Here is a 15,598-nt window from a genome sequence, read left to right on the forward strand (position 1 = left end):
TTCGGGATCAGGATCGGTTTGGGCTACAGGTATGGCCGCCATGAGCGGGCAATTTGAGTTAAGGTCGACTTGGCAAAATTCGGATGCGATCGGCTCGACAGCCAGCTATTAACAGGAGACCGAGACGGAAAGAATTATGTGTCATTTATATCAATACCAATGATAAGTTTTTACCTTTCTGTCTCCTGTTGAATCATAATTTGTATCTTATTATTCATTTACATATATATGTATTTTCATTGCTACCAATTAGTCTGTGAATACTGGAAAATGATACATTTCATAAAATATTATTTTATTAAGATTTTAAAATATTGTCGAACAAAAAATAGTCTTGTTACCGTCCGAAACCGAGATGGTGATGGATTCCGGAACGTAAAGAGGGATCTTGCCTTGTCGCCTCCGGTGTAACCGTAATCCCTCGGGCGGGTCACGCTTACTTAGAATAGTTGGTGTAAATACTGGGAAGGAAATGACGAAAGGAGGCACAGGGTAGATAAAAGAATTACAACATTGAAAAGAAATCTTGTTCAATTTAGGGCAACCCATACATATAAATCAAATTATGGAAATTAGATAAGACAGCTGTTCTATTATTTAATGTGAAGAATATGACTGTGACATAATAATTTCATCACGGACTACAGGACGTGGGCGAAACAGCGTTGCATTTGGCCATTTTGCGGGAGATGGGGAACAGCTTGCACATCATCGATTTCCTAGTGCAGAACATGTCAACGGGTGGCATAGACAGAACCACCATAGACAGAGAGACGGCGTTGCATCTTTGCGCGAGGCACGACAGAGCAGAAGCGATGAAGCTGCTGTTACGAGCGGGCGCCGACCCTACGCATCGGAATAAACAGGATAAAACACCGCTGGACATAGCGCAGGAAATGGGCCACCATACGTGTAAAGAGCTGGTAAAGCATCGCGCGATTATCATCTAATTTGTATGACAATACGGCGTAATACAATGAGCGAAGTACAATGGAACCCAAATGCTTTATTACGTTTAGTTGAGTCACGCTCTACAAAGGCAGAAAACATTGTTCGACAACGTTAATATCGATTGGAATCTCTCACATGACGAAGGCTCTACCGACTTCTCCGACGATGAAACAATAATAGAAGACAGAGTATGTTAACAGGACAATGAAAAGAGTACCTAATAATGTGAGGATTTTTTTGCGAAATTTCTTTTATCGTTTCACTCTTGTGCTTTTTTAGAACGGATGCTTGACACCTGAGAAGAAATCTCGCAGTAGGCCACCCTCTTACGTAGGCGGAGGTGGCAGTGGTGGTGGTACAGGACCGGGAGATTCGCCAGTAACGCTACGCAGTCGAAGTAGTACTTGCGACAGCTTGCAAAGCGGTTCTTCTCCAAGTTCCTCGACGAATAGACAGCAGATGCCTCCACCGCCACCACCACAATCTAGGAAACCTGTCGCTGGTACGATCTTTCGTCAACTTAAGAGGCTACATCAGCCTGCAGAACGTAGCCCCTTAACACAAGCAGATAATGTTTTTACTGGTTTCTGTGGCTGCACTCTTTCTTCTACAAGTTATATCTATTAACCCTTTGTGATGGGTATCACACTGTACGCCGCACGTACTCAAAGATTATCTTGCAGAGAGGGATCGTCGTTGAATCTCTCAAATATTGAATCTTTCGATGCTTTTCAGAAAAAATCCCAGTTGAAGTGTTACGGCGAGTCCAGCTCGCCGCCGACCGCAAGGGGTTAACACATTGGCCAGCATTAATATTCTTTTATTTCAATCCATTCGTTCAAATATGCATGAAACATCCAAAGAATTGTAAACAGTCAGATTTATTTTTGTTCCAGTACCAGCATCAATGCCGCCAGATATTTCGGTCAATATTCACGGGTCGTTGAAGAAGCGCGTAGCTCCACCGCCACCACCACCGGCCGGAAGTACAGGTGGTATACCCTCCTCTCATTACGGTACACTACCTTCGTCCGCGTCCTTAGCAGCGTCAACGCATAGCCGTACAACGAGCGAACCGATCTTAGCTGGGCATTCTTTACATACTCTGCCACATGCGTTAAATACATTAAACAGTCAGCATCATAAAAGATCGCCCAGTGGAGATTCTTCAACGGGACACGGTGCGTTTGAAAATTCACGCAAGCTTCTCTACGAACTGCCGACTGGTTCGGGTAAACTTAAAAAACCTTTCGCCCCCCATTTTGCCACTGAAGCTCATGGCGTTTTGTCTGTTCGTTAGGTACGGACAAAGTGAATAGTTCAACGCTACAGAGACCGAGGAATCCACCACCGCCCGCGCCGTCTGGCATTAACTCGTCCAGATTGAGCAACGGCCGTAGCAGTGAATCGTTGAGCTCTATGTGTTCCGATCACGGTTTGGGTAACCCTGTCCCGCCTCCGCGCAAAGTAAGTTGTATATCTCTCACGGAAGCTGTTAGTCTTTTCTACCTCTACGCGGGGCGTTCCAAAATTATGGGCTAAGCCTAAATATGTGGATTCTTCGTGTTAAAAGAGATCGAAAACTGACGCATCATCTACGAATCTGATGCTTCGTTTTCGAAATATAAGGGATTTGATATGTGGCGCGCGCTGTTCAAGTGACAATGGCACTGCAGCCGCGCACGATACCCCGCAGATGCATATACAGATTCATTACATGTAACATTAACAGTAAGTGTTTTAGCGCGTTTGGTAAATTTTTTATTCGAATTGTTTAACTACGTTGTCGATTGTAACTTGTTGCTACGCTAAAATCGGAGCTGAAATTGTGATAAAATAAAGCTTTAAAATTTATTTTCAGTAACCCTTCGTGGTCACACGGGATGTATTGTACCCCAAGAATATTTTTTCGAGTTTAAATGTCGTGTCTTTACAACTTCCAAAGGGGATTTATCGCAAGAAAAAAAAAATAATAATTAAAAAATCGTTTTTTCCCACAACCGTGGAAAATCGCTCATTTTCAACTATAAATTTTATGATATCAGAATTTACATTTCTAGACGAAGACTATTAGACCATGATTGTATAAGTATTACGAACGTACAATTATCACTGAGAAGTTAAGAGATTCAAAAATACGAAAATGGTAACTCAAAAAATGTCGCTGCGGTACAGTGAACCCCGTGTGACCAACTTGTGATTATGAGAAGGCGTGACCACGAAGGGTTAATGTTCTTTGATACCTGAATAGAAATCCAGAAATCAGTGAGTGAATAAATTGAACAAATTATCAGCAATTCTGCATTCCGGTGTATATATAATTTTCCAACAAGAAGACATAGCTACATCTTTTGTGCTGCGTGTAATCGTTACAAATGAAATTTTTTCTACTGTGGTTGAAACGGAAAGTAAGTAAGAGACTATCAGAATAAATGACAATATACGTTTCACAGCTTTGTAATGTATTAGAATTTGCTATTAACGATATTCGGTACACGTGAATATGTATTTGCCTTGTATTTTTCGTGTATAAGTACATGCGCCATTGGTATTTAAATAGTGTGCTCTGGTAGTGAGACTCCTAAATTTTCATTGCTTACTTTTGAAAACAAAGCCTCAGATTATAAGATTGTATAAGAATTTTTCATTTCCTTTGGCACAAAGAATTAGTGTGTTTCTATGTGCCCCATTATTTTGAAATACTAAAAGACGATGGAGAAAGGGTTTATGGTTGATTTAAAGAGGAAGTAGGAAATATTGAAACATGGAAATCAAGGAATAATCCTATTTTTTTTTTATATTATTTTCGGATGTGTGATGCAAACCTACTGAGGTATTATTTCACGCTAAAGCGAATGATGTTTTATTTGTATTTTATTTGGCGCATATCAGTCATCAATGCCAGTAGATTTCTAACATTTCCTTTAACGGCGTATGTGTATGTATATACATCCATCCGAATTAATTATCGCTCATTTAACATACATATTAACTACAAATATTTTAACTAACACGATATTACACCTATCATTGTTCCCATGTAGTAATTAATAATAGCTCTTTAATTCCTGTTTACAAACGTTGATACTTTGTGTATCTACCAGTCACACACATCACCCGTGATTTCGTCAGTAGCAGCTGTACATGTTCATCGATCACAAACAATCATGTTTTCATTACATCTTAATGTTGTTAAACCTTTGCAACTATATATAGCGCACATTACTTCAAGTATTGCATAACTCATCAGTTCATTCCACTTCAAGAAACAACCGAAGCAAAAATCAAAATCGTAATGTACTAATATCTTGTCAATAATGTTTACAAAATCAGGTAACGCCATATAAAAATACACTTAACGCAATATCTTTAAAAATTGAGAAATAATATTCTACGTAAATTGTTTATACGCATAAGAAGAATCGGCGAATAGTATTTAGTGCAAGAGAGAGAGAGAGACACCTTTGCGAAGTGTTTAAAAATTAAGCAGGAAGACACAGAAACACGTCAGAATTTTTTAAAAATTTCGAATCGCTATTTAGACACTGCATGTATTTCGAAGACAGTGCTTTATGGTTTGTTATTAACCATTGTTGGTACAGCGAAGGGACCGGTCCAGGCTAGAGAGCTACGCCGAGGAGCCTTCATCTTTGCTCCCAAATCTGAATCTGGTAAACATCAGCCATCCCACATTACAGCTTGCTACACTTGAAATGTATTTTAGCATTGATATACTACACGTGAGCCAAACAATAATACAAAAGATGACATACTTATATTTTATAATATTTAAATGCGCAAATTAAAACCTAGAAATTTGCATCTTTAACCTATGCTGCTGATATCGCTGTAGTTTCTTTCCACACTGATATTCGTTTCTCTATATGTACGATTAAATTCACATTTCTTGATTGTGTAATATATTTTTATTATACTATTCATAAGCACATAGGAAATTGTGTTTTTTAATTAGGAATTGATTGAAAACGAAATATTCAGATTTTTATCTCTGTGAGATTTTAGATGCAGATAAAACACTCAAGGCTTCAGTTGTTAAATTGATTGTTCTATACTCTCCATTCCAATCAACTCTTTGCCTCAGACGAATGATAAAATTAATGAACACAGTAAAATATTAATATATAAATGCTGTGTTATTAAACACTCTTTTCAAGTGTGGTAATGCTTTGCATGATCAGTCGTGCTGTCCGTAACCATCGTTCTTCCATTGTCAATGCTTTGGGTATAATTTCTGTGGAAATAACGTTTCACTATAATTTGTCAGATCTGTTGTTTTTCGTATAATTTTAAAACAATTATTTCGTTCAGCTTTCTTTTTTTTATCAAAGTTACGTTACTTCCTGGATTTCTACTATCCAATTATAATAAGCATACAGATTCTCAAATAAGAACGTACAAAAGAATTAATTACTGGATGACTAATGTAATTTTCCAGTCAATGTTCATGCCTCCTGTGTACCAATCCTAACTTGTCGTTGCAACATTTTCATTAATCAAAATATGTCGAATTAGGGCATAAGCTTAATTTTCGCATGAATCTCCCAAATTTCTGTTTGACAATAGCACTTGAACGCACTGAAAACCCTCTAATTATTCTGACATGATACTACCCGTGTAAGCTTACAAAATGGATGTAATTAGTAGCAAGGCTAGCTATAAGATCTTACGGTCTAGCTGTAAAGCAAATTAGCCATATTAACCCTTCGTGGTCACACCTTCTTATAATCACAAGTTGGTCACACGGGGTTCACAGTACCCCAGCGTCATTTTTTGTGTTAACATTTTTGTATCTTTGAATCTTTTAACTTTTCAGTGATAATTGTACATTGGTAATACTTATACAATCATGGTCTAATAGTCTTTTTCTAGAAATGTAAATTTTGATATCATAAAATTTGTAGTTGAAAATGAGCGATTTTCCACGGTTGTGGGAAAAAAAGCGATTTTTTAATTTTTTTTCTTGCAATAAATCCCCTTTAAAGACGTCGTAAAGACACGACATTTAGACTCGAAAATTATTCTTGGGGTACAAGACACCCCGTGTGACCAAGAAGGGTTAATAGAGTATATGGATCTTTTACAGTTGAACAGACTGAATATTCGTGATTCAAAGAACAAAATGTTAGGGTAAAAATAATCGTAGTACAATATGTATAGCTGCTTATAGGAAACTTATGTTCAAAGAGATTTTCTAATTCGTATTAATATCCATTCTTAGGAATTAATTAAATTATAGCGCACTTTGAAATACAAAACATTCCTTTCAACCCCGAAATTTGATTTGTTCTTGTAGATTATCTAGAAACATGATATCCTAACTATTTTCAGCAGAATATAATGATAAAAATTATTTTAAATGCTTATAGTTAGCCGTGCCACGTATGCCTTCCACTTTGTTTGTAACTGAAGATTATATTAATAGCGTAAATCTACAAACTGAATCTGAAAATTACTTGTAAGTAGCATGAAATTGATATGATTGGAAATTCTAGTTCAATAAATGTTAGGTGCTTAATAAATTACAATGTAAAATATGAAAATAATGAGAATTCAATGCTACATAGCTGTTTCTGGTTAACATATCGCTCATTTGCTGCAACAACGACGTAACTCAAAATTCGTGATTTCTTGGGAAACAGGTTAAAAAATTTTGTTGGACAACAACCGCTTTTTCTATACTAATAACTCAAAAACTGCAAATTTTTAGTTGTGTCGTTGTTGCAGCAAATGAGCGATATGTAACTAGAAATGTATTAATAACAATTAGCTGATATATTAACGATACGATTCATTTCAATTAGAATGTAGGCAATAAAAATGTAGGCAACTAAATAATTTTGAAGCTATAGGACGTGGAGAAATATTTTTTTTACTGATTCCTTTGTATGTGAAGTGTTTTTGAAATATGATCACTTTTACTTTAACTTTTTCAAGTGTTCACACCCTGTCACAATTTAAAGGAAACACCGCATTGTTTCATTTAAAAGAGAACGGATTATGTGCATATCCAGAAAGCACATCTCCACATATATACAAAGAAAAACAGTAGTTTACTGGCCATGTATTATTCATAACTTAATAGATACATTGTCTATAATTTCTAATAATTAGTGACACATACTTACCTTTTTTATTTCATATTTTAACACATTGCGTACAAATCATAAAATGTTAAGTTCTTTTTTAAATTGCTCTAAATTTAAAAAAAAAATCAGTCTGATTATTACACTTTTTTAAAACAAATTCCCACAGTACTGTCCAAACATGTTTTTTTTTTTAAAAAAAGCAGGCAAATCTTTTGAGTAGCATCATTTCATTGAATGGGCCTGATCATATATCTTATCATTTAATTCACTTTACTATTGAAATCCTATTATCCTTATATTTCTAAAGAAGTGTGTTAGTTCGGAAAATCTATGTTTTGGGCCCTCAATTTAAAATAAATATATCAGCAATGCATTGGATCTTAGAAACCCCTAAAGAAATAAAACAGTATTTATAAAAATGTACAGAGACTAGAAAGTATGTTGTATGAGTAGGGTGTTGTACACAATGTGTTAATATTCAAATACTATCACCTACGTTTTAAAGACCAATTTCGTACACATGCATGATACATTAAAATAAGAGGAAAGTGTATTAAAATATTCTTACTTGACAATGCACGATCTGCGTACATTCTTGGAAAGAAACTGTTTCCCTTCTGCCTTATCCAGCTAGAATTTCCAATTTTGCCACCCTTGTGACCTAAGGAAGCATTCTTTGTATTCGTTTCAGTCGTCTCGCAACGCTCTGGCGAGTTGAAAGAGTGCTTGCTTCGTCCATGGAAAATTAAAATGTACATGTCTGTCCATGTCTATCTACTCTAACTAACTATCATGTTGGTTCATTTCCTTTTTAGCCAACTTCTTCAACATTGAGCGGCTTACGACGTTGTCGAGCTCTATACGACTGCGAGGCTGACAATGAAGATGAGCTGTCCTTCCGTGAAGGTGAAGTCATCATTGTCACCAATGAGCAAACCGACGATGACAACTGGATGGAGGGTGCGCTGGAACGTGCGCCAGAAAGAAGAGGAATGTTCCCAATCAGTTTTGTACACATGCTGCAAGATTAACATTCGGTAAGCCTGAACTCATTGGCAAGTGTTTCCAGTACTGCCAGCTGCGCTAGTGTCGTTAGCCTCGGTAGAAGGTCCTGGATGCGAAAATCAAAGGGGTGATCGTGTCACTGGCTATTCACACCTGTGCAAATGGCAACTCCTGACACCTCCTACGCACAGCTGGTACTCCTATGCTACATATGTGTCTATGAATAGACTCGGAATCATCTATAAAGGCTCCTCAGACCCATCGGAGTCGCACAAGCTACTTTGCTTGGCAGGCGATCAACCGCAAGATTAAGTAAACACTTACTGGATCACAAACAGCTTGACACTTATACAAAAACACATGAAACTTTGGATTCATATTCTGCCATCCGAGTAGACACTGGAGCCATGGAAAGGGTGTGATTGGAGCTTTCGTCGAAGCATCTTTGCTTAGAATTGAGGAGAGTAATCTACCTAATCACTCGCACGAGGCTGCTAAAGGCAACACTCTCCACCTACGGAAAGGCACGCATATCAACTCTGACATTTCGTGGACTGTACCTCAGGCACACTGCTCCAGTCGTGTGTAAAAAATTATGGAGAAACTCCTTTTCTATTCTAATGACGACGATTTTAGTGTCAGGTAGACGCGTTTAAAGCCAGATGAGTACGATTAAAGCGCAGAAGAGTGTACGTACATACGTTGAATGAGCGATTTGGGTGGAACTCTGTGGTGAGCTGGGATGGGGGGGGGGGGTTTCGCGGTTTCAAAGCCGATGCTAAAAAATGTGATATAAGATATATTTCAATATATAAATTATTAATATTACGAATCGGGTTAATGAACAAATTCTATGTTAAGCAGCACCGTTGTACGTGGCAGTGCAGTCGGGCGAGCGATGCTCGGTCCATTCTGGATCACGGTAATTCTTGACGAGAAATATAGCAGAGCGGATACTGGTTTATCTTGCTGCTAATGTCGACTCTACTAGGTAGAAGAGCTATTCGTTGCTCGAAGTGAGGATTTACGTTCGGTAAATGTGCACAATTCGAGAATCCGGAGAGACGCGTGCGTGTGTGACGTGTGTCGTGTGCCGCCTGTACGCGCGGTGAGCGTGTAAACGAGCGAGAGGAAAGATAGATCAATATAGAGCCTCTAAATTTGTCGCATATCTTATGTATCTGGCGCACACTTCTTTTCCGTACTGCCAATGGTGAGTGTACTCTATAACTCTGTACAGTTGCGGTCCAGATACGAGGAACCTCTTATAGGGAGACGTAACTGACGTTTAATCGATAAATCCTAGGGTATTTATTACTCCTTATCTCTGCAAGGACAGAATCGTGACATTAACATTGCATGACACCGATAGTATTATTAGCGTATTTGATATTAAGGATCACGTGTCGTTACGACTGTATGTACATTTTTTTGTAATGCCATATTATTTGTTAGTAAATATTCATTGCACATACACACACACACACACACACATACGCGCGCGCGCGCGCGCGCAGATTTCACGGTATTGCATATACACACGTGTATATTCAGGATGTACTGTGAAATAGGATTATCGAAATTAGAGGTTTATTAGTCATTAAGTATATAAAGAGAAGTATCGAGGAAACAAGCCGAGTTTAGAGCTGTGCATGCTACTTAACGATTATGCGCCGGAAGCGAATTGAAATTTATTTTTTATTTTACTTGAAATATACACACACGAGACCAAAGAGAGACGTTTTCAAATGGAAAGAAGGGGGCTGTCTAGCTCAGTAATCTACGGGATCGTAATTCCTCTAGGTGATGATTGTAAATTTACTTGCGGTCACTATGGTCGCTATGAGTTGGAGCAAACTATCGACTACATAGTCAATCAGTGTCATTTCTCAAAAAAAAAAAAATAAAAATAATAAGGGTTGGGGTAGTCGAGCAGTATGGTGGTCATAGCCCCTCGATGGTCACAGACAGTTGATTTTCTTCCAATTCATAGCTTTCCGTTAATTTACTCCCTACGCTGAGGTGCGCTCCTCATTCTTTTGTATTTAAACCTTTCCCTAACGTCACCAAATATATTATTGTAAATGCTACTCGCGCGTTCTATTTGTATCGTTCGGTTGGTTCGGGTGAGAAGGAACTGCGACGAAAAGCGTGAATGAACGGTCAATCGTGGACCGTGCCTGCTGCCTAGTCGAAATCGGAATAGAACTAATGTTTCCCCCGACATTGTCTACGCGACTCTACTTCGCGTCAACGCAGAATTTCGATTTTAATCTATCCGTGATCGTTGTTTAAAATTGAAGAATTAAGCTGTCGTTTAAAGAATGAAAAATATTCTATAAAGAGGAAACTAAGAGACTCTTCTTGTTCGCTGTTACAAATAAGAGAGAAAGAGGGGGAGAGAGAAAGAAAGAGCGTGATTTCCCCCGCGCAATTAGACTATAGGCTCGCAACTTTTTATTGTTTTACTGGAACGAAACGGACAAAGCTTTTTATAAGGACAACTACTGTTAATTAGTATTAACACCTCGTACAGCGGAAGCATCACGTACGAGGGAAATAAAGATTTTTCGCGTTTTGATAAATCCGTGAAACCAAGATTTTTCGGGGTGCGTTATCGTGTTTCTTCATGTCCCTTAACTTTTCTTTATCAACACGTGTATCTGCGCGATGTACTGGTAATAATTATCGGAAATAAACATTCACTGATGAAAACTTTGCGGAGCCTTCTAGTTGTGGATGATTCAAAGTGATATTCGTTGATCGATCTGATATATACTGATCAGATCCATAGTTTCATGGATTCTAATTGTGCGTTTGTATCAAAGATGTTCTTTAGAGGTATGTGCTTTTAACAGGGAAATAAAAGAAAATATACAGGGTTTGGCGCGACCTTCGTTACAAGTAACATTGCTGTGTAATACCACTCTGTAATTAGAACAGGAGGGAGAAAGGAAAACAATCTAATCCATTTAGTGTTAAGCTGCCTTCGACTTTGTTTACAACATCCTCTTTGTAGTCTGATGCCTCTCGCAGCAGTGCCAGACTGATCAATGCTGAGAGAGTATAGAGGATACCGTTGGTCAGTGTATATATGTGTATAGAGTAAATAAACGAGATAGGGGAGAACGAATCGATGTTTATACTATTAAGCATACGATAAATGATAACATAGGGTATTAAGTATGTATTATATGGATATATTTAAAGAATGGCGTTGTGCAAGTGACTACTGTTCTTTGCACGGAACTTCTGCCGTGAGTGTATATTGAGCTACACATCGTGACTAGAATTTGACGCAGTATTTCCTAAGGCAGACATTTGTGGTAACAAACATAATCTAGCAAATTATGAGTTGTCTTTAACTATTTGACTGTAGAAAAACATTACCAGAGTTGTTTGTAAAAAAGCATAATGTAGAATTAAAAAAATACTATCAAAAAATTTATTCACTTATTGTATGCAACAGTGTCTATGGTTTAAATTGTACAGAAAAATGATCTCTTTATATTGCCAGACGAAGCTTTACATTACGAAAAAAGCTAATTAAGAGTCTGAAAATCTTTTCTTTACCACAGATTGTATGTTTAATTCAGGTTGTAGGCTGTTGTTTTGGTTTATGCAATACAATATTTTGTTGTTATAATCTTACGAAGAGGGTATACAATATTCTAACTAAAATACATATTTCTTTTATATTAACTCTTACAAGGGGAAGATACCATGTGATAGATATCGATTTTGCTGAGCCTTGGCACGATGGATCTATTTCGAAAATAAGTAAACAGGTGTCCGAGCGTTTCAGCTAATAGATCTTAATAATAGAGATATTTACATGTAAAGTATTAAACATTTCATAGTGGCTGTGGGGTTTTAGTGGATAAAACTCCCATAAAAAAAATTGATAAATTTTTTTTTAACTTGGGGAAATCTTCAAAAGGCACCTCGACTGCTTCAGAGGGGAATCCCCCGGGGGCACCAGGGTAGCGTGTGATTTTTACCTGACTAAAACCCCCCGGCCACTATGAAGTTTTTAATAATTTACATGTAAATATCTCTATTATTAAGGTCTATTAGCAGAAACACTCGGACACCTATTCACTTATTTTCGATATAGATCCATCGTGCCAAGGCTCATCAAAATCGATGTCTATCACATGGTGTCCTCCCCTTGTTAGTTATTAATGCTACCATACACTCTGTTAATTTATTTAATTTATAAACATACACTTTAGAGTATTCATATAAAAGTAACAAGACATTAAACTAACCTTTTAGGAGTTAACGATTACTGCAACTTTTCTATAGTACACCTTCATAAATTAGCGACAGTATCACATCTTTGCAATAAATTATGTCAAGCTTGGTTATAATTGGCAATTAAGAGTTAAAGAAATATAGAAATCTGCTTTCTGCAATAATTATTAGATACCAATGTCTCGTAGTATTACCATGTTTTCAAACTTTCACAACTTATTCGCAGAGAAATTCAGAGTTATATCGTATGTAGAAAATCTTTCCTCCATATTTATACAAACTAAATTAAATATGTATTACATTGGTGAAGCAGCAGGTAATTATCTTATTTTAATAACGATGGAGTCTAACGCCGTATAAAAAGTCCGATACGATAAGAAACGTGCTGCCCTGCCTTTTAATCCGAGAAGCTTAATGTATCAGTGGCACAAGCACTCTTAGCAAAGAACAGTAGCCGAGAGCATGAACATTTTCCTCCGAACTTATTACATTTCGTGCATTTAAGGAAGCGTTAAGTAGATGATAAGTATTTATTACCATTCTGTAGTTACTTGTACTAGGTACGAAAATGCACGTTACGTAGGTACGTGATATGAAGTGGACGATTATCTGTTTCATAAAGAATGAATTTCTAAAGTAAGGGTATGGAAGAAATTTCTGGTACTTGAAGAACCAGATGCAATCTGGAAATAACGCGCCGTTATATTATTATTAAGTCTACCTACGTGTACGTACGTAATAATACCGTGCTACTAAAATGTTAATCAGATGGGTTATCTGTTTAGATGCGGCCTTCGACGATATCGAAGCAGGTCTAAATATTGATATTATATGAACGGTAATGTGCTAACATTTACTGTATCCTTTGCGACTAAATCACTATAGGATTGTCTCTTGGGCGGTTCACAAACTCTGAAATGTATCAGAAATAAATATCATTTAGAGAACTATAAGTTCGGTATATTTAATCACATACATTGGTGTCCAAGGAATTTTTATGGAAATCATTTTTACAACTGAAATTAAGCCTTTCATTCTATTTATTGGTTTATTCTGTGAGACTTTTAATCTTTTATGTGTTTGAAACTCTTGTTGCATTGAATATTTTACTATATTCAGTTATCTAATTTATCAAGACACCCTATTTTCAAAGAGTTTGAAGCTTTCAGTTGAAGATCGTTATTAATTAAAATTGACTAAATTGGTTTGTTTGATTTTACTCAGACTCTAATTCACAAGGCATTAGAAACTTTTCTTTGGATGTTATAATAATTAGCGATAAATAAGAACGAGAATAATGTAAGCATGGTACTTGACACAAACAACAAGAATGTGAAGATAACTCGATTTTTTCTACTCCTTTGAATAAATAATTCACATTGATATGCTATCATTCAAGTAAATCCGGGAATTCACCGGGAAGCTAAGCTAAGCTATGCGATGTTATTTTTAAAAAAATTAGCTTCAATACATTCTTATGGAACCGTTTCCACCAAAAGCTACGTTAAAACATAGCATCGCATAGCATAGCTTAGCTTAGCTTCCCGGGGGATTCCCGGCTTTATCATTATTAAGATGACTAATCTCAGGAAACTGATTTAATAGAAACTTGATATATGAGTAAAAGATAATATGAAAATATTAATGTTTAACATGAAGGATATCTAAAACACTAAAAATGAATTGTATTTCTATGTTCAATTACTTCAAAGAGAACAGTTGTATGCAATTTAATTGTGGTATTCAAAGAATTTATTACAAATGATGCAACATAGTAATATTCTAAATGTTTTCTTCGTGTATTTATTTTATTGCATACCCTCTTACTTTTATTTTACTCATTTTATCTATATTTCATACATTTCCAATTTTATTGGTTGTTCATATTACAGTAAATATTCGTTATATGTTCGCCAGAACTACTCGTTATATGATGGTCGCCTCGCTCCACCACCTCGGGGATCTCCCTCGGAATCAGTCAAACATGAAAGGCGACAAGAGTCTAGCCTGAGATAAGACACGGGCGAGCGTGGTGGCGCGGCCTGACATTTAAAGACCACAGCCGTAATGACAAAGTAAATGTTTAAATTTTTGTTTTTATTCTCATGACAATATTTTTAACATATTAATGAGGTTTTTCTGATGAAAATAATAGCGAATTCGGAATCTCGCACTGACTCTGAGCTGGTGCCAGAAAATGACTTGAATTGGTTGATTCTTATAGAGCTATCTTCGTCTCTATCAGAAACAACCAATCCAACTCATTTTTTGGCACCCGAACAGAGTCAGTGCGAGATACCGAATTCGCTATAAGACCAAACACGATGTGATTTGGACCATATTGTCATTTTCATATTCGATTTACGTTCATTTTTTCTCATTCGCTCTCACTCTTTCATTGACACTCGCTGTTGCTCGCTGTCATTGGGTGCGTTCAGCGGACTCAACCGTTAAGTCACCGCTCACTGATTTTTTGTTGAACGCTACTACTTAGTTGCTCGCTTCTCAACACGTTTAGTGATCGGTCGCCATGTTTTGTAGCGTAAATGGGTGCGTTCAGCGGACTCAACTGTTGAGTGATTTCACTAGATTTTACTCGCGTCGACCAATGAACGTGCAACTTAGTGAGATCACTTAACAGTTGAGTCTGCTGAACGCACCCAATAATGTCCGCCACTTTCACGGAACATGTTGAGTTGCATCGAGTTGCTAGAAATATCCTCACCCTCCCAGGTGTCGTTCAGCGAAACGATGACTGATCAGGACTGATCACCGTTGAGTTCTCAACGATTGAGTCCGCTGAACGCACCCCTTTTCCTCGATTGCCGATTGCCGGCAAAACATACAAGCCAGCCCAAAGCTCGACAGTATAGCATGAATAAATAAGCTGAAATAAGCCAGCTCGAGCTGAACTTCGTGGCCATCTACACGTTACATATATGTTCGCGCCCTGTACATGTAATAAGTTTCATTTCTTCTCATATACATACATGCGTACTTATTTCCTGCTTGACCAATTGAATGCTTTAAATTTCTTTACCTACATTTATCTCTTAATATTTTAATTATTTAAAAGTTAAACAATTTGTAATGCTTATAGATGCTTTTTAGCATTGACTGAATTGAGTCCATAACATTAGAAGTAAATATAACCTATGTCACAGATAGTCTCTTTAAATGAAAGAAATAAGCTCAAACAGTATTTAGTCTACGCTAACCATGAGAGTCCGGTGCTATGTAGTCTCCCCAAAGTAATGTTCAATAATATTCACAAATGA

General features: G+C 37.0%; 1 protein-coding gene and 1 long non-coding RNA gene across 5 annotated transcripts in view; one reads left to right on the top strand and one right to left on the bottom strand.

The window, feature by feature from the left end:
• Asap (ArfGAP domain of ASAP) overlaps positions 1 to 14,109 on the top strand; it is a 52,633-nt gene extending 38,524 nt beyond the window's left edge. For 2 of the 4 annotated variants that reach the window (XM_076806573.1, XM_076806574.1), the window contains exons 11-17: positions 648 to 923; positions 1,020 to 1,139; positions 1,231 to 1,453; positions 1,848 to 2,132; positions 2,252 to 2,418; positions 4,554 to 4,622; positions 7,874 to 14,109. In XM_076806573.1, coding sequence (XP_076662688.1) covers positions 648 to 923; positions 1,020 to 1,139; positions 1,231 to 1,453; positions 1,848 to 2,132; positions 2,252 to 2,418; positions 4,554 to 4,622; positions 7,874 to 8,089 — 1,356 coding nt within the window. In that variant the 3' untranslated portion in view covers positions 8,090 to 14,109. The remainder of the gene's footprint in view (positions 1 to 647; positions 924 to 1,019; positions 1,140 to 1,230; positions 1,454 to 1,847; positions 2,133 to 2,251; positions 2,419 to 4,553; positions 4,623 to 7,873) is intronic. The other 2 variants (XM_076806576.1, XM_076806575.1) reach the window with 2 other exon arrangements.
• LOC143366000 (uncharacterized) lies at positions 3,178 to 3,657 on the bottom strand. The gene is made up of 2 exons (XR_013084646.1): positions 3,552 to 3,657; positions 3,178 to 3,404 (listed from the first exon to the last, which is right to left on the bottom strand). It is a non-coding gene; the product is annotated as an uncharacterized LOC143366000 (long non-coding RNA).
• Positions 14,110 to 15,598: the final 1,489 nt, after the last annotated feature.

This window comes from Andrena cerasifolii, chromosome 2 (genome assembly GCF_050908995.1).
Source record: "Andrena cerasifolii isolate SP2316 chromosome 2, iyAndCera1_principal, whole genome shotgun sequence".
Taxonomy (NCBI): Eukaryota; Metazoa; Arthropoda; class Insecta; order Hymenoptera; family Andrenidae; genus Andrena; species Andrena cerasifolii.